This window comes from Podarcis bocagei, assembly GCF_964188305.1.
Source record: "Podarcis bocagei genome assembly, chromosome: 12".
In the NCBI taxonomy this organism is placed as follows: Eukaryota; Metazoa; Chordata; class Lepidosauria; order Squamata; family Lacertidae; genus Podarcis; species Podarcis bocagei.
In genome coordinates this window covers 1788462-1813681 of record NC_138137.1, presented here as the reverse complement: position 1 = coordinate 1813681, position 25220 = coordinate 1788462, and the positions used below count along the sequence as shown (strand labels likewise).

Below are 25220 nucleotides of genomic sequence, written 5' to 3'. Positions count from 1 at the left end.
TGTGCACATTGGCAATCGTATGTCAGTTGGATGCGCCTAGAACGGTCACCACCTGTATTTTAAAGCTGCACCACTAGATTTATGGTGTGAATTGAGGTAAGAATGAAAGACTCCTCTTGACTGTATGACTAGGAACAGTTATTGCAACTGCAATTTTCTCCCTGTTGCTGAATTTCTTTTCTTTCTTTCTTTTTTTGCCCTGTAGATTTTTTCAAAGGCATGAAACTTGTGAAGAAAACATTAGAGATTCAATTAAATGGTATTCAAAAACCTTCCAACTCCCAGTCTTTTATTATACTCAGAAATAATGGCTGGGAAGCATATGTTTGTGGAAGATAAGGTGCTGGTTCAAGGACTGCTATATAAGGAATTAGTCAGAGTGATGCCCTCTACGTCTCATTAAGGACAGTGTCTATAGGACATATTTTAGAGGTTCCCTTTCTCTTCCACCTACTTCAGTTGCTTCTGAGGTCAGCCGTGGCAGTTAGGCTGATTCATATGCTTTGTCTTCTTGCTGAAATTCCATCTAAATTCATTAAAAGAATATGCCTATGTTTCAAGGTCAAGAAGAGCAGTTCTGAGCTTTACTCTTTGGAATTTGCAGTGCTGTGAGGCCACCAAGCCATGCCTTTCCTTCTGAAAGATATGTCCATTCTTAGGTTTGAACCTGTAGACATTTCAGTTAATGAAATGACCTTCAAAGTCATCAGCTTCCCCAGAAATAGGCTTATTAACCACTAAACTTGGAAAACTTTTCTATTGAACTTGAAACTTTGAAAGGAACGCCTGGCTGATCTTTTGTGCATATTCCTTGTAACTTTGAGTTTTGTTTTAAAGACAGCAGGTAACAAATTGAATCTGTGTTGCCAAATATAGGACTATTCTGCAACACTCTGGGGAATTACCACCCTTGAGACACTCCAGGTCCTGATGAGCTGCATCCAAGGCTCCTAACAGAGCTCATGGATGTCATCTCAGAGCCTCTGTCTATAACCTCAGATTCTTGGAGAACAGGTGAGGTCCCTACAGACTGGAGGTGGGCAGATGTCCCCATCTTCAAAAAGGAGAGAGACGGGGGGGGGGGGACCCAGATAACTAGAAATGGGTCAGCTTGAGATTGATCTTAGGAAAGGGCCTAGAACAGATAATTAAGAGGTTGGTCTGTGAGCACTTAGAAAAGGATGCTGTGATTAATAAGAGCCAGCAGGACTCTTATTTCTCAACAACGAAAAAGCGTCATGCAGACAAATCTAATTCCTTCCTTTTTTTAATTGTTTTTTACTGCTTGGTCTCTCCCACAAACGCAAGACGACTCTGGCTGTTAATTATTTAAGATTTATTGCTAAAACAACAAACTAAGGCAGAGCTCCTCTACTCATCGTCCTCCCCAGAAGATGGAGTTGCCCGGACTGAGCTCCTCCCCCTTCCCCAGCGCAGAAGCCCCCACCTTCTCTCCCGGTATCTTTCGCGCGTCTCTGCCACTTTTGAAATCCTACGACATTTGGCAGAGCGTATTTCCTGCATTCCAACGTCTTGCCCAATATCATAGTTTTCACACATCTGTCTGTCCCCTTGGTCAGAGCTCAGATTACAGCTGCTCTCCCCCTCCTCTCTGCTTTCTGCTGTTAACTGTCCTCTCCCTGTGCCTCTTCTTCTCCTCCTGTCAGCATCTGAGCTTCACTGACAGTGTTACAAGCTCAGTGGTTGAGGGGAATGCTGTGGACCCTGTGTTCTACAACATCTTTATAAATGATGGATGAAAGAATAGAAGGGATGCCACCAACTTTTTGTTTGTTATGCAAACTTTAACTGTGCAACTTGAATTTGTCAGTATGTGATTGAATCCCACCAGCAAAATAGAAAGTCTGGGAGCAGCCTACATTTCTCTGTTTCAGAACCATCTTCTAATTATTGTAGGGGAAAATCTCAGAGCAACATAACTAGTCTGGAGGAAAAGAGAACAAATAATATTGTGATTCCTTAAAGACAAGTGATTGTATCCAACTAATTATACTCACAGTAGTTCCACTGGGCATAAATTAGTCATGTCCATTAATTTTAATGGAATTACTCCATGTAGAGTTGACACTGGATACACATAACCTCCAACATTCCTCAGATTAAAATGTACCTATTTTCATCTGAGAAATGTTGGAGGGTATGAGAAAGCTGGAGGGGATCCTAAGGCAAACATACATGGAAGCCAGAAATGTTGGACATTCCCCCCCCCACCCCGTTCATTTAGATCTGTTTGACTCTTTTCTTCTTAGATAGTTAACCTAGGAGTTGAAAGGAGTAGGAGGAAGAATCAACTTAAAAGTAAACCCAAACAGCTGAGACTGATGTCCAGCGGAGTCACAATTTGGAAGGTGTGGGGAGAGGGAATTAGCAATATCACCCGTACATGAGGAGAATCTTCCTGGGTGAATTAAGCAGAGAAGCTACCCCAAAGAAAGGACAACTTATATATATGCATGTGACTATCGGACTGAGTATTACCATATAGTGACATTCAAGACTAATTTGGGTTAATAAGCAGAAGTGAACAATTTCCTTCTGCAAAAGATAGTGGGTTCAATGTCCTGTGCTAATTTTAGAAACATCTGCAGCAAGCAATAAAAATGATTGTATTCAAGTGTAACAAGGTACAATTAAAACAAAGAACCTAGCCTGCAGCCCGTCCCAATAGCATGCTTATTCAAGGAAAATAAAACAATGAAATGGAAAGAAATATGCACTTGCATTTCATATAATTATAGAATAGAAAGTATGGCAGATATGCTTAATTGTTGCTTAAATTTAATAAGGAATTTACCTAGCCATTTGGCTGAGCTTAGCTCATTATAAAGAAAGGTTTTAATTAAAGCTAAAGGATGCTTTGCATTCTGGCAGACGTTGTGGGCTTAATGCAGATTTTGAGATGCAGTTTGGCCCTTCAAAGAGTAGCTGCAATCATGTGTTTCAGTCCTGCAATCCATAGGCTTCAGTCCTATGGAGTCAGTCGGATAGTATGCATATTGGCTGAGAATGTATGAAGTGCAACTTGTCCAAAGCCTGTCTGAGATTATGCATACTGCCCAGAGAATGTACAAAATCCTGATGAGAGATGCACATTTCTCAAGGCCTCTTCGAGAGGATGTACGTCAGCCAGAAAAAGAGCAGTTCCCTCTTCATGGACAGGTTATGTGGGGAATGTGCACATGTGCAGAATGGCTGGTTCTTATGCACATTAGCCGTTCAGCTCACACTGCCCCTTATACATACATCATTGAATTACTTTTAGAAATTATTACAGTACTTAAAAGCCTATCTCAAGTCTCCATCGGCCGCATTTAATCTATAACGTGGTAAATCTGGAAACTCTGACACACAGACATGCTGTGCTCTTTCATAGGTTCTGTCTACCCAGCACATAATTTTGTTGTATTGTGTTGTGCTACTTTCCTAACTGGAAGGGGCACTGGAAATTATCTGGTTCACCTCAGTGCTCAAGGCAAGATCCAGCTACAGCATCCCTGACAGGTGCTTGTCCAGCCTCAGCTGAAATATCTCCAGCAAAGAGAGCCCATCGCTCTGAAGGCACTGAGATAATCACATCAAGATGGTGTGCATGTCCATCATTGGGATTGTGCCTGCTGATCTGAACAAAGACAATCTAGTGACATCATGTACCGCTGGGCCAAACAAATTTGTGTCAGTGCAGGACACTGAATTCCTCGGTGCATGGAGCTGATCTGAGCAGGGGAAATGGGGGTTGTCCTTTGCCCCATTCTACTTCTCCTGGATTGGTGCTCAGCAGGCCTGGCTCATCCATGTGGTGGAAGGAAGCTGCCAGGCTGGTGCGCTGCCTCTGCCTTCAGAAGCCAGCACCAAACTTAAAGGAACATTACAGCAATTCTGGCACCACAATGCAAAGATGACACATAAAGTGACAGACTTAAAATAGAACAGATTTGGATGGTTTTGAAATAGTATTAGAATACAATGGATTTTACATAAAACAGATTTTAAATAAAACCATTGAAGTCGAGTTCTGAATTCAATCCCCCCAGATATGTGGATTTAAACAAATAGATTAAATAGGTTTCTTGTTGACGCAATAACTGTTCAAAATCTTGCCCAACCCCACATTTCTTCTGGTTCACCCATAGTACTGTAAATAATAAATCTGTATCCAAATGGTGATGCGTGATCCAAATCTGTTCTATTTTAAGTCTGTCACTTTATGGGTAGCATTGACGTACTGTTCCTTTACATTGTCTGCAATAATTGTTATTTGAGACACCTGTGGTCAACTTTATATGTCCTATGCATTTGTTTTGTAAGCATCAGCAGCTACACTATCCAGTGAGCCCTGATCCACTAGTATGAATATTTCATTGATAATTATTCGGTATGTACCTCTTTATATATATTGTTCTACTGTATAACCTATATGCAGGTTGCTCAGTTTTGTTGTCATTCATTGCTTGCAGTGCCTTATAATCCATTTCCAGCCAATGAAGACTTTATTCCAAAACAGTTGAACTATTCCGGATATACTGTCCTTTTGAGACTTTGGAGAGATGTTTTCCTTTGAGACGGCTTGGCGTTCCTCGCTATTCATTGATTTGTTTGATTCTTTGTTTGACTCTGATACATATAACAGCTTGTAGTTACTTGTAAATTTTGTGAGATGTGTTGTATGCTATATACATCATTTTGAAGTGGCTTATTCGTATATTTTGAATGACATCGGGGTCAAGGAAAGTCAGGGTAGGGAGTGAGAAATGTCCCTATTTTGGAGTGTATGGAGCATGCACTTCCAAAGCAGACTGTAGAGTCCTTTAAAAATAGAGATTCCTCCCCTGAATTGCTGTCTGGCAACTTTACCTGGCCCTCACCCAGGTTGAACTGTCATTCTGTGTGTACTTTTTAACAAATGCAGAAGCCAGGTGAAATTTTAAGAGCCAGGACAGCAATGATCACAGCAGTTCCAAAGGCTAAAATAATTTGCCATAATGCAAATAATGCTTCCTTTCCTAAAATAGCTGTTCAACTGGTTATGTTTAAATAAAGCAACGGTGCGAAACACTCAAAAGTAAAATTCAAAGTGAAGTGAAAACTCCTTTTGATTTCCCAGTAAAGCCAATGAATTCTGTGAACAAATCAGGGAAGCAGACAAGGCATGTACACTTTTAAGAACTGCTGCTTGTTCAGATACTTGAAATGTTATCTGGCATTTAGGAATTGGAGACAACATAATATCCCCCCTCCCTTTGATAGACTGCACAGTATTTGTGTCCTGAATGGTTTCGATGAGGAAGTAAAGAGGGATGAGTGGTTTTTAAAATGTCGACAACAATTGCCCTGCACAATTCCTATGGATTTTACTTAAAGGGAATTGCAGGTTAAAGTTGGAGGGACAACGCAGTCAGTCCCAAGGTGGAGCACCGCCCTGCCACCCTGAGTGGCCATTGGCCGGGCGATGGGGACAAGATGCCTCGTGTGTCCCCTTTGCACTTCCTCTGCAGCAGAGAGGAGGTCAACCAATGGGACCCTGACTAAGGGGCGCTGGTGAAACTGCCCTGGTGGGAGCAGTAGTAAAGGGGCAAGACCCCCCCCCCCCGCCCGGCTCCTAGAGGGTGATGTCCATGGTGGCTTCTAACCCCAGGAAGAGAAACCCGGGGAACCTCTCCTCCCGTCAGCAGCACAGCTGTGTGATTCTTCCTAAAAGGCAGAACCTTTTTTATGTTTTTGAATCTACGAAGAGAATTCTGTACCAGGCTCCACCAAATATGGTCAGAGGGTTTACATAAATAAGGCACTTTTTTAAAAAAAAAGTTAAAAATCATAATGAAAACAAATATTTAAAAAATTCTAATAAGTTATATAAATAATGAAAATGAGTTAGCCCGATCAGCCTTTAAAAGCCCAGCAAGAAATGTGGGTTTTTACCTGTCTCAAAGAATATAAAATTGGAGCAAGTTATACTGCAGGTAGAAGGTCATTCCAAAGACATGAAGTCACCACCAGCAAAGTAACTGGAGAAGGCTTTTCCCCTTTTGTTTGGTCACCATCCTTACCTGTGCCTCTGTTTGTCCTGAAGCACCAAACGGAGCAGGGAGCATCTCTTCTGCAGCTCCCAGGCTCCACCCTCTCAAGACCGCTGTAAAATGTGCTTCCTTCTTCCCTGGGATTATACCATTTGTGCAGTGCTAAATAAGAATAAGGGGAGGGAACTACATCACAATCCCTAAGGGGTTTGTGCTGTTTTTAAATTTCCTTCTTAATTTGTCATCATCCAACCAAATGCTAACCTTTCTTGGCTCCTGGTTCTCCAGGCAGGCTTCGAAGAAGAAAAAAAAGGTTGACATGCTATAATTATCTGGGCATAGCAATCAAGAACTGCTCCCATATCATTCAGAATGTTCTAAGTATTTCTTGATGCCTGCAGATATTCAGAGTGCCTAAGCACTCTTTGAAATTGTGTGAATTCAATTAACATGCACATATTTGGTGCTGTAAACAGCAGCTGAGGAAAGCAGCCTTGGGATTGTGGAGCAGTGGGGATGCCTTTTTCAGCTTGCCATAAGTCAAATTTTATGTATTCTCTTGTGATTTTCTCACCATATTCTCTTGTCATTTCCTCACCCTAAATGGAGTTTCTTAGGTGAAAGGCACACGTTACTGGTGGTCAGCATGCCTGACATTTTTCCTTGGGTCTACCTCTTATATCCACCAACTCCATTTGTCAACCCCTGGCTCATAACTAGTTGTAAGTTTGGGAAAGGAAGGCGAAATGGGTAGATGAGCAGAATGTTGGGGAGCCATTATGAATTGCGATGAAGTGGTTCAGCTCATAATGGCTCAAGGATGTTTGTCCCCTTCATTTCCAAAACTCCTTGTCATCTCTGTCTGAAATCAAAGTGTGCGATGTTCGCCACAGGTTCTGGCTGGCCCACAAGGCTGGTTTGGATGGATGACATTTCCTGAAGTTTAGATTTGCTATGCAGACACACAGCAGAGGAGCTCAGCTGTTGGGCAAGAGTAATCACTGTCCGCAGTGGACAATAATGCTTCCTGCCTATGGCACCTCTGACTTGTGCTAGTTCATGCTCCACTTTCAGAGCTCTTTTGAGCAAAATTGCCTTTTATAGTCCCATATGGTACACGTGAGGCTGTGGAGGGAGGCTCTGCTATTTTGAAAATATGACAAGCATTATCTTGGATCCTTTGTTATGAAAGAGAAAGCCTTCCGTAGAATCTATTACGCAGAATGCAGACTGTAAACATATGCTGCAATTTAATCATTATCTGGCTTTCTGCTGTGTTATCTTCTATTACATCTGCTGAAAATGGCAAAGGAATTGCAAGCAATTATTGGAGCCAATTAAATAATTTTCATTCTTATTTGCTTTTTCCACCCAGGCGAAGAACTCTGATAAACAGGGCAGATCGTGTGTGTGTGTGTGTGTGTGTTTGTGTGTGTGGATAATCTGTCCTCTTTCTCTGTGTGGAAAACATTAGATGGAAGGGGTTGAAGGAACAGAGCCAGGAGCACATACACAAGCCTGGCAAACTTTGTCATTGGCCGGGTTATGCAGGCTGGCTAGACAATTATGGGTTGGCCTGGTATAGCTTTAGACCACAGGTCCCTCTTGTGGTTAGAGCGTTAGTAGGACCTGGAGGAGACCAGGGTTCAAATCCCCACTCAGCCATACTTCCGGGTTGGCGCCATCGCCGAATGGCGGACTCCCTCCGAGCTCCGGAGGGAGTCTGCTTGGCAGGGGCTGGGTCCTACCGCGCCGGTGACGCGGGGACCCTTAAAAACCACGGGCACGGAGCCCGTGGACATGGTGACTCGGCTGGCACCGCTAGCGCCCTCCCGACTCGTGAAGGAGCCTTTTTAAAGGCTTCCGATCGGGTGCCGGGGAGCGGCGTGGTGCTGTGAGTCCTCCGCTTCCCCTGCCGAGCGCAGCCGCATGCCATTCGACGGAGAGCGCTGGCTTCTTCCATTGGAAATTCGGACTTTTAACAACAACCCGTGAGTAATTGGGTAACCGGGTATAAAAGGAGAAAAAAAAGAATTTTTTTTCGGATTCGGCACGAGCGGGGGCGATCTAAAAAGGAAGTCAATCCCCCCCTGATTGTAAACATGCTAAAACAAGGACTGGGTAACCAAGATCGATCCAGAAGTTTACTGCTGATAAAAATTATTAATTCCACGATGCGAAATTAAAAGAATTGTGCTGGAGGAGAAAAGTGGAGGGTGAGAGGGAAAAGGCAACCCCCCCTGGGAACCGGGGCGATTCGTAGAACCTGGCGAAGAGAGACGGAGAATTTGACAGCTGTCAAAGTAGCTGTCAAATCTTGAGAATATAAAGAGGACTTTGTTACAAGTATTTTGCTGGTTAATTCTGTTACAATTTGATATAATATGGATATAAACTGTCGGGGGAAAAAAAGAAACAACAATTTGACTTTTGGATTAGAGGATACAATGTTACTGCAATCCCCCTAGAGGGGTTTCGGGACATTACAAGCGGTCGTATGTGGAAAACTACTCTGGGATGTGCACAGGTCTTATCTTCTGGGAAAGCTGCAAAACTGAAATACTATTTTGTCTACAGAGGTGTTTTATTAAAAGGAGACAATAGAATTTTCTATTGAAGAAAGGAAGGGACTGGACGTAAGTTTTCGTTCCTGAATAACAAACCTCTGTAGAGATACTAGATTCCGGAATAAGAACGTTTTAGCAGCTGAACAAGACAAGAAACCTGAGAAAGTAAGGAATAAAAAGAACAAAGGACCAACTACGACACGGAAAGAACAATGGGAGGAGCAACAAAGACCAAGGAAACTAAAGGCCTCTATTAGACTGGATTTTTGAAGTTAAACATCAATAAAACAAATAAATTTAAAGAAAACCGGCAAGGTGGAATGAGAAAAATTTGGCTGTGGACTTGAGATCTCCAGGCCGATAACATACAGACTGATGGACATGGGGAATTCAAACCGGGGAAGGGAGGGGGAATCTTGGAATCCAAAGGCTATGTAACCAACTTTTTTGAATCTTCTTATATCTTTTATCTTCTATTTCTTTATATAACTTTGGTATCTTGATCTAACATGTTTTTTTTTTAAAAAAGGGGGAATTCGTGGAAGGAAATTGGGTCAGATCTTGGGGGAAAAATCTTTTTTCTATTTCTGTTAAAGATGAGGAGTGATGGTAAGATTGTACAAATTTAAATTGGCTAATGGGTTAAACATATTAGGTTTTAATTGGGAATGAGAGCTTGTGGAACCAACTTAGGGAAAGGGGAATACAGTCGGGAGGGGAAGGAGGGAGTCCTAGAAAGAAGGTTATGAAAGTAAGAATTTAAATTTGTCTTTCTTTTTCTTTCTTTTCTTTATCTTCTCTATTTTTCTTATTCTGTTATTATTGGAAATTTTAATAAATATGATTTAAAAAAAAAAAAACAAATCCCCACTCAGCCATGATGCCAACTGGGTGATCTTGGGCCAGTCACTATCTCTCAGCCTAACCTACTTCACAGGGTTGTTGTGAAGATAAAAAGGAGCTACCAAGTTCCTTGGAGGAAAGGAACTTTACAAGTATTGACACTGCCCAGAAATGGAGTGAAGCCATGTAAATTAGGGTTAAGAACTTAATTCGTTCTGGAGGTCTGTTCATAACCTGAAACTGTCCTTAACCTGAAACACCACTTTAGCTAATGGGGCCTCCCGCTGCTGCTGCTGCTACTCGATTTCTGTTCTCATCCTGAAGCAAAGTTCTTAACCTGAGGTACTATTTCTGGGTTAGCGGAGTCTGTAACCTTAAGCATCTGTAACCTGAAGCATCTGTAACCCGAGGTACCACTGTACATTTATGGTTGAAATAGAAATTGCCAAGGTATAAAGAATTCACCTTGCTGCAGGGTGAAAAGTAGTCTTATCTGAGCTTTACAACCACACCATATAGAACAGCATAAAACATCCTATGCTGTTTCTAATATTTTCCCATACAGTCTGGTACTGGATGAAGGAATAGAATCTTCAAGACTGCCTGCAAAGCACTAATTCTAATTTATTGGCACCGTAATACCTGCAATAATCACAATACGTAGAATTTGCATTTTCTGGATGGTTTAAAAACATCCTGCAATTAATCATTACCAATTTTCAATGTAACAACAATGAGTGTTTGTTTTTTAATAAATTGCTGCAAATTGTGAAAGCCATCTTGCCTTTTCCTTTTCCTGTGTCAGACAAAGGGGGAAAACTTAGATTGTAACATAGAGTCTATTCTTTATTGTCAATTAGAAGTTGTGGTGAGGATTTATAAGTGAACCTAAAAGTGCTGCTCATTTTCAAACACTCGGAACGGGCAAGCAAATTCACACATTGCATTGTTTGTGCTTAGACCAGAGTCCAATCTGATGTATAGTTGAGTTGCCCTCTATCAGAAACAAAATGTGCAACTTCCAGTGTATACCGAACCATTCAAACAAAAACTGTTTAATCTTTCCTTTTACTGCTTGCATTTGATTCTTAAACATTGAAAGAAGAATCTCTCTACAGTATGAAAAAGCATCAGCATATAATGGTCTGGATTGTCTGAGATAAGTGCTTACAGCCGCTCTGTGAAGAATGACTTGCCCAAGTGGTTCAATTCCAGTTGGTACTGCAGATGCTCAAAACTTAGGCGGTGACGTAAAGCTGCTCGCCGAACCTGCAGGACATGGAAAAACCATTAACAACAACTCCTTTGCTGTTTCTTTTCTATTTCTACAAGGGCTGAGCTCAGTATTACTGCTTGCTACTATGGGTGCCAGGGCGCGGGTGGTGCTGTGGGTTAAACCACAGAGCCTAGGGCTTGCCGATCGGAATGTTGGCAGTTTGAATCCCCTCGACAGGGTGAGCTCCTGTTGCTCTGTCCCTGCTCCTGCCAACCTAGCAGTTTGAAAGGATGTCAAAGTGCAAGTAGATAAATAGGTACCGCTCCGGCGGGAAGGTAAACGGCATTTCTGTGCGCTGCTCTGGTTTGCCAGAAGCGGCTTAGTCCTGCTGGCCACATGACCCAGAAACTGTACGCCAGCTCCCTTGGCCAGTAAAGTGAGATGAGTGCCGCAACCCCAGAGTCGTCCACAACTGGACTTAATGGTCAGGGGTCCCCTTTACCTTTACTATGGATACCAATTATGAGCTCTATCCAAGGAGCTGAGGTTGGCTCCATTTGCATCAGGTACAATCTGGGTGACCTGGTGTAGATGAGACTTCCACGGCCCTTTTACATTCATTCTTCTTCTTGCAACAACTTTCTTCCCTTAAATACTTCCTTTCCATTCCCAGTTTGTTTATTCATTCATTGAGATAATAATAAATATTGACCTTTTACTTCACTTTCTAATATTCCATTTCCCTTCAGAGGAGGGAGATCTTCCTTCCCCTCTGAATGCCTCTCAGTCACCTTTATTTATTTGTGGGGGTTTTTAATAAATATTTTTTATTAAACAATTTCTTAGCTTACAAAAGTACGTGCATTGTCTCTTTTTTCAGGCCATAAAGTCTTTTCTACAAATCAGTTCCATTTTATATGAGACAATAGTGTTGTGTACAGTATAAGGTCGGATCTAGCATGCAAGTGAGGAGCTTGTGCTGACATTGTTACGAAGAAACAAACACTGAAACTAATGAGCAGGATAGCACCTGCACATTTTGCCTTGTAACTTGGATTGTGCGGGGACTAGAGATTTAATTACTACATCATGTCCGTGTTCTGAAAGCAAGTTACCAGTGAAATGCAAACCATTCCTCTCTTCCAAGCTTTCACCTGATGCCCTTATGGTATGAGCAAGGCCTTCACTATATTGCTGACATTAGTTATCACATGCAATTGTACATGTCTGAAGGTTGTTTTATCCCCATGAAAAGTAGGAATCAAGCCTCAGAAAACAAGTGGTCCTCTTGTTTGGACTGAAAGGATTTCCTCCTTGCTGCACCTGCCTAAAAACTGAAAGGGGGGGGGGGGAGTTGTCTTCAAACTTTACCATCTTCAGTTGTTTATTAGCATGGTACAGCTCCTCTTTCACTTCTGCCTGCTCCCTCTTTCTGGCCCTTTCCAGACACCTGTCTTCTTGTTTTGCCAGCTCCAGGGCCATCGCCTTGCCACGCTCCCAGCTGCAGAAGCAGAGGCAGGACAAGTTGTGTGAGCAGCACAAACCAGTCATTGCTGTTGTATTAATTGCAGAATGAAGACATTTCCAAACTACTTTTTAAGGGCCAGGCTACATGTTACATTAAATGCAGTACTGCATTTTAAGCAGGGCTTTTTTCTGGCGGTATGCAGCAGTACGTACCACCACCCTTGGGGGAGGGGGGAGGAGGTGAGAGGACTCTTGGACCCCGTCAGAGTATCATGCCTTCCTCCCACAGCCCGAGAAGCATTTGCCCATCTTGGGGAAGGAGGTGTGATGTTCTGGCACGATCCTGGAGCCCTGCTACTTCCTTTCCAAAAACGGGTCTTCACCTGACTCCTGACTTGTCCCTAAGTGCAGATCATGGTTTGTGGTATAAAACAAACTATGGTTAGTGAAACATGCAAGCATGTTTTGGAGCTGACCAGATTTTTTTCTTTGAAACTATGATTCCTGGTTCTACTGTAACAACATGGCAAGAATCATGAAAAACGAACCTTTGGTGAAGTCTTCCTCTTGGCTGAAAGGGAAGAAGGGGTGTGAGAGGGAGAGGTTTGCAAGCCTGTGGCTTTGTGCAGCTTCCTTGTGCATGGCTTAGTGTTGTGTGTTAACGCAGCCAGAGGTTTTTAAAGGGGGTGGGACTAACCCCACATACATCCCTCCAGCATATGTGCAAATAAACATGTGTAAATGTGTGAGTCCTATTCCTGCAATCCTCAAACCAGGAACCACTGTAGGAATGAACCATATGACAAATGCAGAAAGTGGAGCAGGAAATGAACAAATATTTTAATAGAATGGTTTGGTTTGGCTTCAATGTGATGTTTATGTTTTGTTGTATTTTAACCTCTTGTTTTTTTGGAGGACTGTATTGGTATTATTGCGAGCTTCTGCAGTATGAAGGGTGGTATAGAAATGTTTTCACATAAACACATAATTATGTGGGGTGGGGGTGGGGTTGTCCTTTAGTTCATAGCTAAATGCAATGGTAGTGTGCATCCATAGGAATCACACAGATGCTGGTTATGCTTTGCCATCCAGAGCAAAGGAATGGCTCTTATCTGTCAGCCACAGCCAACATCTGATGTGGCTTTCAGACCCAGCACAGAGACTGGCTTTAATCAGGCCGTTGGGTCTGGAAGGTTTTGGTGTTTATCATCAATTTGTGAGTTTTTGCCTAGCTGCATTTTCAGCTGGGTGTCAAAAGCTTTGCCACCCTGGAGGCAGCTTGTGTCATTGTTTCTTTACTGAAAAAAAGGCTTTTAGCCACTAAAGTCCACAGTTAGAAAACAGGATTTCAAAATCCATTTACCTTCGGAGCAATTTAGCATATGCTTGAGCTTTTGCTAACATCTGAAATGCAATGAAAGATAGTTAGTGCAAAGCAAAAGCAGGGCTGAAACTAGGCTTTCTGTCACTCAGGGCAAAGACCTAGTCTCTCTCTCTCTCTCTCTCTCTCTCTCTCTCTCTCTCTCTCTCACACACACACACACACACACACACACAGAGAGAGAGAGAGAGAGAGAGAGAGAGAGGTGCATTTGCGTACACACACACATACACAAGGATTGGACTGAACCTTGTATACGGACTCTGCCTCCAGGCAAGGACCCCCCTGAGACTTGGCTGGTTGGCTGGCCTCTCCCGCCACTGAGCTCTGCTGAAGCTGAGCAGCACAGGACTACGACACCCAAGGACCCTTTTAGACTCCGGGGCCGGCTGCGGTTGGAGGAAGCCCCCCGCAAGCTGGGAGCTTCAGTGGCTCCCCTCTAGAGACTTTGCCTGGGGCTGAGACCCCAGCCAGCCCCCTGGCAAAAATTCGAGCTTGTACCCTGTTCCTAATGGGAGAAACAGAAGCCCTTTCTCATGCCACTCCAGGGATGCTGGCAGCCGGCTGTTTGTCGGCATTTGCAAACGTAATGCAGGAGATATGCAACCAGAGGGGGAGCCAGTGCTCATGTGATGAGAAATATTTTCCTAGATCTTCACTATCCTGTATTCACTATTGCTTGTGGGAATGTAGTCCAATATGTCTCTCCACAGGGTCAGTCAACTGGCTAATTAGCTACTCTTATCACATCATTAGACGTTGACAGGAGACCATCGTCATATTGGTGCTAAACAGATAAACCGCTCTTATCGGTGCCTGGATGGGAGAGATCCTGCAAAGACATTTATGCCAGCTTGGGAACAATGATGGGGGGAAGGTGAAATATAAATGTAAGAAAATAAAGTGTAGGCCACACATGGTCCGTAGCCACCCACAGCTGACAAAAAAGTTGACAAAGTCAAATGTGAGGAAAATCAGGTTCTGATCAGGTAAAAATTCTATAACGATTTTGAAGAATGTTAAAGGAATGTTCTCAGGAGAAACTTTCAGACATCCCAGAGTTGCTATTGAATTCTAGATGAAGCGAAATCCAGGATCCATTTTGAGAGTGAAAGACCACATTCCAATACACACCGGCATGGGTAGAAATTTCATTTAATTCACTGGGACAAGTTACTTTTGAGCTGACATGCATAGGATTGCACGTATTTGTGGGGATTTCAAATGAAGTTGTTTCAATATTGTTTGTTAAAAGGGCGGCATTTTATTTGTAATTTTAAAAAACCCAGTCATGTTTTAGACACGTCTAATATCCATGAACCATCAAACTTAGCTCAGTTTCTAACCTGGCATTTCCCAACAACAACCCTAACTATTTTAAAAATATGTGCAATAGAGACAAAATATACAATTATATTAAAATCTGCTTAATCCTGACAGCTGAATTAAAAGGCCAAAGAGGAAAGTTTTTTACAGTTTTCCCAGGAAGCATTCAGCCTTGGACTTAGATGGAACTTATTAATCTGTGGAACTCACTGCCACAGGTCCGTGTGTCACGCTTGCATTAACCGGCAGCAATGTTCTGGGCTCCTCCATATTTGCAATATCAGCCTGAAAGTTGAGGAGTGCTCTCCTGTGCATATTCTAGAAGCCACCTAGGCTGCCTCCCTTGTATTTCTGGCCAGGGCCCAAGGTCCTACCTCTTCCTCTTTCAGCAGCTGCTCGCGTGTGAGGACATTGCTGTCTGTGCCGGTCTTCTCCTTGGCGGATGCCATGCTGCGGTGGGACCAGGGGGGCAAGTGGGGAGCACCGCTCTATGCGCTCTCTCTCTCTCTCCCCCTCTCCCCTAGCCTGATGCTGTTTGCATCCCTGGTTGCCATGGGAGCAGACCACGCTTCCAGAACTGTCAGGCCAACACAAAGGTCCCGAATGGCAGCTGCCAGTTGCCTAGGAGAGGAAAGGGAGATGCAGGCGCTGCCTCTCGCCTTCAGGGGCCCAGATCTGAGCTAACCGTAAAGGCGATTTCCGCAGTTCCTCTTGGGGAGAGAGAGTCCCTGTTTCTCTCCTCTCTCAATTATTCTTCACGTGCACGTTCACATACTCCAAAGCAAATAAATTCTCCCTGGAGAGACAAACACCAGAAATGTAGTCTTAAAAAAAGAAGAAAAACTTTGATCATTTTTTCTTCTTCCCTGCATTTTCCCAGCTGCCACCCCTGTCGCTCCCATAAAGTTACCCCTCCTACTCTGTCCTCCTGCGTTGAGTTTCACGTGGCATTAAAGGACCTTGCAGTGGATGATGTGGGGAGGGTGGGGGGAAAGGGTGGGCAACTGTGTGCCCCCCCCCGACAAATTGCTTGCCCTGCTTTCATCATATGGAAATGCACATAAAACTAGAAAAGCAGTTACAGTCCTGCCTGATTTGTGTCATTGATTTCAATAGGCCTACTCTAAGCATGGTAAAATATGCATCCAGCTTACTGAGAGAACAAATGAAATAAAATTAGAAAGCAATTTTCAAATGAGAAATTACATAAAAATGGCAAGTAGGAGCAGTCTCAAACCACAGGAAGTACCTTCAGCCCAAAGAGTGTTTGAGATGTAAATGAACAATTACCAAGCACTTCCTGTCTCTTCATCAAAGCTGTTATGTGGACCACAGAGTGCTCATGTTATAGTGCCATTTTAGATTAAAATGAAAGTTGTTCCTATTATGATATATTTATTAAGCTGTATTTTATGTTTTGCATGCAAGTCATTTCTCTTTCCCCAAATATTTTTTCAAGGCTAGCAAATCCAGGGAACATTATATATCCTTGAGGGTTTTATTTCATTTGTTTTGATACAGAGGAAATCTAGTATAGCTTATTATTATTTAGAGTTGGAAATGTCTATTGAAGAGCAAAGGGTAATTGGGAATCCTTTCCTAGGAGCCTGGCATGTGCAAGGAGGGGCTCTGGAATGGGGAAGCCAGACTGTGCAAGGGGCTGCCTTCAGCCGGCCAGACCCAACGCTCGCATGCCCAACAGACAAATTGTGACGGGGGTGTCTCTGCTAGGTAGGGTTGCCACCTTTGGTCAAGCAGGACAAAATACAGGATAGGTCGGGCAAGGACAGGTTGGGGGTTGGGACTGGGGGGCACACACACTCTTGTGACACCAAATCCTCCCCCCTCTTAGAAGGGCAGGGCCAGGGGTAGACGGCTGGCTCCCCATGCTGGCGTCAGAAGAGATGAGCAGGGCAGAGGAGAGGTCAGGTTGGGATGGCAGAGGGGGCCAAGTTGCGTCAACTGTGTGCCATGCTTGACTGGCAGGCGGCGGCTGAGAAGGAGCACCAGTGAGAGGGAAGGAAGGAGGGGCCAGGGAGAGATGGTTGCTCCTTCCCCTTTCTCTCTGTTGTCACTTGGGCTGGGCTTCTCCTCAGCCACACCAACAGTGATGCAGCCACCATTTGGGGCCAGTTGAGCTCAAATACGAGGGACAAGGCATCCTTGTTTGAAGTCCAAAAGGGACGTTGGGCACTTTTGTCCAAAAACGGGCCAATCCCATTTTTCTAGGGTTGGGTGGCAACCTCCTACTAGGGAGTGCTCCTTTGCAGGCCCATTTCAGTGGGGCACCTGCAGGGAAGGTGGGGGGTGGAGTGAGCCAGAGCCTCATCTTCAGATCCGCCAGCACTGTCTCCAGTCCAAGTCAATAAGAGCATGGGAAGCTGGTTCTTCACCTCTTTTCCTGGAGTGCACCGAACCAAAGTGTTTTAGCTGTTTGTAAACATTGATTAGTGGACAAGAGGCCATGGAACATGCTGTTCTTTTGCAGCACTTTCTGTTTTATGTAATAAAACTACAAGGGGTTCCATTACATAAATAAAAATAAACGTCTCGTCATCCGTGGGTCCTGCATTTGCAGCAAGGTGCAACACTGTGGAGTTTCACACAATAAATTGTGATTTGCCAGAATAGATTTTTAATAGGTATCGCTGAGTTTCTGGCTTGTTTGCAATTCGAGTTAAAAGCCATGCTTGCGGTTACAGGCAATTACACCACAAAGACAATGCCCACACTTTATCATATTTCTTTTTTGAAAAGCTCCTTATTACCCCCCCCCCCCCAGCATTTGATTTTTACTGAGATGTGCTTTGGCAAAGGAATGACAATGTATCCTATGAGCTGTACATGCAAATGATTTCCCTGAACTTTCTGTTGAATATAACAGCAACCCTTATTTTGTCTGTTTACTTATATACAGGTTTTCTTCAGCTCTCATTCCAAGGCTGCATGCAGCTTATTCATGTCGACGATCAACTGGTGGATTTGCATGCAGTAGAACAAGGAAAGCTGGGAAGTTTCGCCAACGTCAGCATTGATATGTGCGCCATTATTGATCGGTAAGTTTAGAGCATGGAGTGACGTGGTGGGTGGCGCAGCGTGAAATGGATGTGGCAGGAGACAGGAGCAAGTTGCTTTGAAAACTCCCAGGCCGTTTTTCTGCATTTAACTTTTGCTGTGTTTCAGCAACCATCATAAGACCTCTCCTCTTCAGCAGTACCTGAGAGGTGGGGCGGGGGAGATGGTGAGATGGGATTCCTGTGAATCATACAGTTGGAAGGGACCCCAAAGGTCATCAAGTCTGCACCCATCCCTTAAGGGATCTCTCTCTCATTTGTGTGTGTGTTCATTAGTGGGACCTGACATTGTTCTGACAGGAGCTTTCTCTTGGGCTCACTAAGTCATGCATTCCCACTCTTGTTCTGTCTGCGCCTCAAGCGCCCTCACTTCAGGGGGGACTTGGGAGGCTCCTCCTATTTCACCCAGCACAGACCAAGACTTCATTGTGAGGCCTGACATTGTTGTGACAAGAGCTGTCTCTTTCACTCCATCAGACACTCATTTGAACCTTTGCTGGCTGTTCTATACTTGCACACGTGGATTTATTGAATAAATAATTACACCTTTGCCGCTGAGCTTTAGTCTCTCAAACAACAGAGATGAGCAATTCTTAGAGGCTTACTCTTTTTCTCCAAATGAACAGATGAACTGGCTAGTATGGGCATACAAGGTTAAAATACAGAGTACAGTGGTACCTCGGGTTAAGAACTTAATTCGTTCTGGAAGTCCCTTCTTAACCTGAAACCGTTCTTAACCTGAGGTACCACTTTAGCTAATGGGGCCTCCTGCTGCTGCCACACAATTTCTGTTCTCATCCTGAAGCAAAGTTCTTAACCCGATGTACTATTTCTGGGTTAGTGGAGTCTGTAACCTGAAGTGTCTGTAACCTGAGGTACCACTGTATCTGCTTTTGAAAAAGATTAGAATCTGCTTTCCTTGTTCAGTATACATCTTTAGCACAAGAAGCAATTTTGTCCCCCCGGTGGATTTTCTGCAACTTGAGGTCTAGTCTGCTGTGAAAGAGCAGTCCATTGGAATGGAGCCATTATATGATCATCCCTGAGAGAGCCAGGTTCCTGTGTGAGCTATAATAGGTGCTGTTTTCCCCTCATAAAAGCATTCATTCATTCACTAACATTTTCATTGTTAACATAAGAGTAGGGAATACATTTTTAAATTGTATACCATCGTCATTACCCCTGTTTAAAGCATCTCTCCTTCTTGCTTATTATAAATGCTGAGAAAGTGCCAAGGCAGAATAGACATCAGTGTTACTAATAGAATCCTGGAATGGTAGAGCTGGAATGCACCCAAGGGCCATCTAGTCCAGCCCCTGCAATACAGGCATCTCAGCTGAAGCATCCCTGACAGGTGGCCATCCAACCTCTGCTTACAAACCTCCAAGGAAGGAGAGACCACAACCACCGGAGGAAGAAGGTGCCACCATTCATAAATACAGTGGAACCTCAAGTTGCAGACGTAATCCGTCCTGGAGGCAACTGGAAGCGTTTGCATCCAGAAGCGCCGTGTCTGCACATGCGCACAGTGCTATTTTGCGCTTCTGCACATGCGCGAGTGGTGAAACTCAGAAGTAACCCATTCTGGTACTTCTGGATTGCCGCAGGACACAAGACGAAAACACAACCTGAAGCGGATGTAACATGAGGTATGACTGTAGTAGATATTGATAAATAGCATAAGTTGACAGATTTTAATATTTAATATCTTAATATTTTTTATGTTTCTAATTGTTTTAATTCTTTCTACTGGTAATTTTAATATTTTTTATAATTTGCTTAGACATTTTATTACAATAAAGGTCTTTCTGTGTGTGTAACATTACATGTCTCTGCAGTGCAAATAGCTGTGCCCTTTCTTTGCGCTATGAATATGTTGGGGTTAGTGATGTGGCTTCACTTTCCTCAGCCAGGAGCAGCTCGCTGCAAATCTGACTTCTTTGCCATAAACAGAAGTTGCATAACATTGTGAATGTTACTGCAGGCGCAGCTGAAGACAGAAAAACACATTTTCCTTGACATGGGCTGCCTCCCCCAAATATTGCTGCCCCCTTTTGCCATCCTCTCCCCGGTCACAATCAGGCACACTTATGCATTTTATCAAGTGGGTTTGCTGCCCTGTCTGCATCGTTGGTTGTCACTAGTGGGTGAGAGAAAACACAGACTGTGGTGATGTCATATGGCTTTAAAAAAATTAATCGGTAATGACCCATTGCTTTAGGAATCACTTACAAAGTTTAGCACCATCCCTCCTATAACTACATAGGGTGGGGAGGGAGGAGACGGCAACATGGCAAATCCTTTTGCAGCTACGAATCTGTGTCAAGCATAATTCCTCTCCAAAGATTGTTCTGTGTGTTGTGAATGAGTTAGCTGACCTGTTTTTATCACTGAACTTTTTAGCTCTGAGGGGGGAAAGGAGGCCCCCCTGGTCATGTGCTTTGTTCCTTAGGAGATGGCAGTTTCTACAGGTTTCAATACATTAAGGAATAAAATGACGCTTGTGTTCTGCTGTGCAGTTGATGTGATCTGGTCATTTATGAAAGGCTTGTTTTTTCCAAGTGTCTGGGATGGGGAGTCTCACCCACTTACCAATGTGGGTGCAAATATATATATGAATAGCAGGAACTGGTTGTTTTCAGACCAGCATTTTGTCATTTTTGTTTTCACCTTAATAATTGCAGTGCAATCTGCGCTTTTAAAAACAGGTTATTAGGAGGACACCAGGAGTTTGGGGAGTGGGTGGGGTGGAAGTCCTATGAAGGGAGCCATGAACTTCAAACTGCCGGCACTTGGGGACGCCTGGGAGCAAAACAAGCCACAGCCAAGCTGTTCTAGGCTAGAAGGTTATCTCTGTGTTTTATGTTAAGCAACATTCCCTTGTGAAAGTTTTTGCTTAAGCAAAATATCTGAGGAATTCTGAGGGAAGAAAAAGTGCTTTGATGAATGCATTTTTTCAGTATGCCCTCCTGGGTTATCTTGTGGGGGTGGGAAGGCATTGTAAGGCAGAGTCCCAATTCATGGCTGCAGTTAGAGGGGCCCGGGTCACTGTGAAGAACTGAGAAGACAGATATGCTGTGGGAGGAAAAATAACTTCCGAAGTCACAGGTGTTTCTGATTATGCAGAGAGAAATCCTGTTTTCCTTTCACGTCTGCAACATCTATGAGTCGACTCACCTAGAAGCCTCGGAGTTGCCAGAGCAATTGGTGTGCTGCCTGGCAAGTGACAGTACAGATCCCTGTACATCTTTCCTTATCGTTGACAAACTGGGTTTGTTGTTGTAGTCCAGATGGCACAGTTGTACATTGGGATTGTCACACAGCACATTGCACAGGAATTATTATTCACAACTAATTTATCCCAGAAGCCTGCAGAAACTGGTTGGCTGCACTTGGTTTCCTCAAAGCAGCGTGGGCATGGATTTTCATCACTGGGATAGCATGACATGATGCTAGAAAGGATTTTGAAACCTCCCATCCAATATGTTATTATAGATTATGTTTAACATATGTCAATTTTAATGAAAATCTGACAGTGTGGTTTAAAGACATGCTAAGTACCAGAGATGTGCAAATAGAATGAAGCTGCCCTGAGTTATAACTGTTCCTGAAACTGTTTGCCGGTGGTGGGCAGAAGCTTTTGATTTTTTCCTTATCACAAAGAGATATTAGCATGTCCCGCACTTTCTCTGTTTCATGAAGGCAGCAGGCAAGGTAAGCCCGGCTCTGTTTTTTCCTGGGATACTGCACTGTATACTGCTGGGCACAGGAGTCAAGCATTTGACTGGCACAACTACGCAAGCCTTGCATTTCCAGGGCTGCCTCATTGCTAGTCAGAAAAGGAATCCAGTCAAAGAAGCTATGGAAATATAGTGCCCATGAGACTGAGCTCTGGACCAGGAAGTATCGCCTATAAAATCATTTGCCTTGGGCAAGCTGGCCTTTCTCAGCCGGAGTCTCTAAAGTGATGCACATATAATAGAATAACACTGACCTTCCATACAGAATAGTTGTTCATTATATTTGAGGTAATAAATGTGCATTGCTTTGGAAATTATAAAATGTTATTTTTAAGCTATGTGTTATAAGAAAGCCATGCTGCTCAATGCATTACAAGCTGCATGCTGCTTAGCATGCTGAGGAGCTGGGATCCCTGAGGAGTCGGGGACGGTGCATGTCTAGCTGTTGGACTCCCTTCAGCAGCTTTTTCAAGCTAATGATAGTATTATTATCTAAGGATTCATCAGGGCTGGAATCAGAAGCGAGATAGTAGCAAACACAGATATGTTATGTACTGAAGTTCTCACCCTGGGCCAGCAGGGGGATACTGTATAGTTTTCACTCAGGTCCGCATATGCAAATAAGGAATTGAAAGTGACGTTCAGTGATTGGATAGTTACAGAAAGTTGTTACAGTTGCGTTGTAGTGGAGCTCTATATAAGCAGGCTGGCTGAACCCTTCAGTTCAGTTCTGTTCTGGGTCTGTGAATAAACAAGAGCTGTTTGAAGAATCGCTGTGCCGTCTGATATGTTCACCCACAACTTAACAACTTCCATTTCCCTTCCTTGGCCAAAGGGTCCTTTAGTACTTCCTTAAAATCTCAGTATGTGTCTGGCTGAACTGGGGGGTTATGTGAGGGTTTTTCTTTTAATTAAATCTCTCTTTATTATTATCTATTTTGCTTTATTGCGTATGTTTACTGTCATATGTAGTTTAGGTAGCAAAACATTTTCGCTTCCACCTTCCTCAGCTGCTCTAATATAAATGGAATGATGCTCCTGCCAGCTTTGGGGGTGTTCAGAAGGGATTTATTTGCTGACGCTCAGTGATGTTGGTTGGCATCCCCATGGGTTGTTAAGGTGCCCATTATGCACATCCAGAATTTCTCCCTGTCAGTTCTATTATAGCTGTATGTAAAAAGTCTGGGGACACGGGTGGCACTGTGATCTAAACCACTGAGCCTCTTGGGCTTGCCGATCGGAAGGTCCACAGTTCGAATCCCCTCAACGGGGTGACCTCCCGTTGCTCGGCCCCTGCTCCTGCCAACCTAGCAGTTCAAAAGCACGTCAAAGTGCAAGTAGATAAATAGGTACCGCTGCAGCGGGAAGGTAAATGGTGTTTCTGTGTGCTGCTCTGGTTCGCCAGAAGCTTAGTCATTCTGGGCACATGACCCGGAAGCTGTACGCCGGCTCCCTCGGCCAGTAAAGCGAGATGAGCACCGCAACCCCAGAGTCGGCCACGACTGGACCTAATGGTCAGGGGTCCCTTTATGCTAACTGTCCTTTTTACATAAAAAGGTAAATATATAGTACACCTTACAAGATTTCTTAACCCAACAAGTTCAGTTACAAGGTAAACCAAGATGATATACATAAGGAAATAAATTTTAAAAACACAACAGTGTTCTGTTCATGTGACTTAATTCACCAGTAAATGAACTGAATAATTAAAAAGTGAAGAAAGAAATAAGTGGTTGATAAGTCCCCCACCCACACTTGCTTCTGAAACAACATACAGCAGGACTGCATATTCTGTTTTATCATTCCAATCACGAATAACCCCCTTTTCTGCGTGAACAAATCATATTGTTGACCTTTATTTTTTATAAAGTTTTTGAGTTTGACCATATAGACCAAATATCAGATTCTTAATAACTAGTCCCCAACAGAGAGTGGGTTATTTGTTTCTGTTAATAACTGATTGGTATACAGGATACTACCAGGAAATGAGTGGTCATTTCCCTCTTTTATAGAACCAAAAATAAATAATAAAGTGCCAATAGTTAGTTCATAATGAGTTGTTATTCTGATTTCAGTTACTATTTGTACTCAGTAATTCCTGATTTTAGGGCCTGTCCAAAATATATGCTACTTCATTCCACATCCCCAACAAATATATGCCACATTCATAAATATTTGACTTAATCTTCTTGGTTTTAGGTGCCATCTAAGAGCAGTTAAAAAATAATTAAGATTATAATAAGCCACAAACTATGGAATATACTTCTAAATCCATTTCTATGTTGTCTGTGTTGTCCATGTAATGTAATCCCCCCCTCCCCATTTCTATGGAGGTGTCTAGTGTTATCTAAGTCTAAGATAATTAGGCTCAAATTTAGCTGGCTGCTTAGTTAATCATATTTCAAATCTTGCACAGACTCTATGTGAGATACAGCTTACAGTAATAGAGTTTACAATATATTTAATTTGAAAATACTATAATACAGAGATGTGAACATCACCGGTCTCACTAATAATCTATCTATAATGTTTTATTAATCCATTATATGCAGATTCCTGAACTCAGTTAAATTAGGGTCCTCCCAAATTTGTATATTTCCTAATAAGTGCTTATCAACCAGCCACTTATTATAATTAACTGCTGCGCAGGGAGATTTACATACATGAGATTTTGAATAAATCATTGAATTAAGGGTTGGATTGAAAATGAGACATGTTCTCTCTGGTACAGCACCAGAATAAATATTTGAATAGATAGTTACTGTTCCTCCAGTGTAATGGCTTTATTTTGAGTAGAACATCAAGTTAGAGGGTTCAACATTACTGCTTTCTTATATTTTATAAAGCTAGGGGAAAATATGTCCCCATTCTCTATTAGTTGAAATAAAGGTTTAGCTTTGATTCCTGCTTTTTCTCCACACCATAAGAAATCCTGGGTAAATTTTTGCCATTTTGCCAATATTGAAGAATTTAATTATGAAGAGATGTTTAAAAATTAAAAGAGGACTCAAGATAAAACACACCCTGAAATCTTCCCATCCAGGAGCATTCAAGTTGCCACCACCTATCAAGATCTTTTGAAACTTCTTTCCATAGTTTGTCATGATTAAAATTTACAAGATTTTCTAATTTTGAAGTCATCTAAATTCCTGAACAGAATATTGGCTTATCTTGTCAAGAAATTCAAGTGGTTTTGCTTATTGTATCCTTTTCTCTCCCCCCACCCCCAACTGAAACTCATCCTTTTGGATTTTTATAGATTGACCTTGTATCCAGAAATGAAACTAAAAACAACAAGTATTTTGATAATGATACCAAAGGGTGGGTTTTTTGCTGGATTTTAGTATATGTGCTGCCCGAGGGAGCACAAGTTTTTTTGCTGGATTAAAGGAAGTTAATTTGATGTAATTTGTGATTTATTTTACTGTTTATTTCACGCGCCCCCCCCCAAAAAAGTGAATTCTCTTACCTCAGATGAAGTCCTAATAAATTCTGTGTGTGACTCATGTCAGGTGCCTCTATCCAGGTGGGTGTTCATGTCAGGTGCCTCTATCCAGGTGGAAAGCACCTG

General features: G+C 42.9%; 2 protein-coding genes across 2 annotated transcripts in view; one reads left to right on the top strand and one right to left on the bottom strand.

Moving 5' to 3' along the window:
• CNTNAP2 (contactin associated protein 2) overlaps positions 1-25220 on the top strand; it is a 1111520-nt gene that overhangs the window by 674799 nt on the left and 411501 nt on the right. Inside the window, exon 10 of the mRNA XM_081165093.1 lies at positions 17753-17891. Coding sequence (XP_081021219.1) covers positions 17753-17891 — 139 coding nt within the window. The remainder of the gene's footprint in view (positions 1-17752; positions 17892-25220) is intronic.
• CFAP141 (cilia and flagella associated protein 141) lies at positions 10485-15371 on the bottom strand. The gene is made up of 4 exons (XM_081165264.1): positions 15210-15371; positions 13492-13532; positions 12033-12162; positions 10485-10714 (listed from the first exon to the last, which is right to left on the bottom strand). The coding sequence occupies exons 1-4, from the start codon at positions 15282-15284 to the stop codon at positions 10613-10615; spliced, it is 348 nt and encodes a 115-aa protein (XP_081021390.1). The 5' UTR covers positions 15285-15371; the 3' UTR covers positions 10485-10612.

What these genes read in the sequence shown, in the direction of transcription:
- CFAP141 (XM_081165264.1), bottom strand. Translation starts at nt 15,284, where the DNA reads ATGGCATCCGCCAAGGAGAAGACCGGCACAGACAGCAATGTCCTCACA. An exon ending in TATGCTAAATTGCTCCGAAG is followed by an intron (nt 12,163 to 13,491) that starts GTAAATGGATTT and finishes CTGCTTCTGCAG; the next exon opens with CTGGGAGCGTGGCAAGGCGA. An exon ending in CTAATAAACAACTGAAGATG is followed by an intron (nt 10,715 to 12,032) that starts GTAAAGTTTGAA and finishes CATGTCCTGCAG; the next exon opens with GTTCGGCGAGCAGCTTTACG.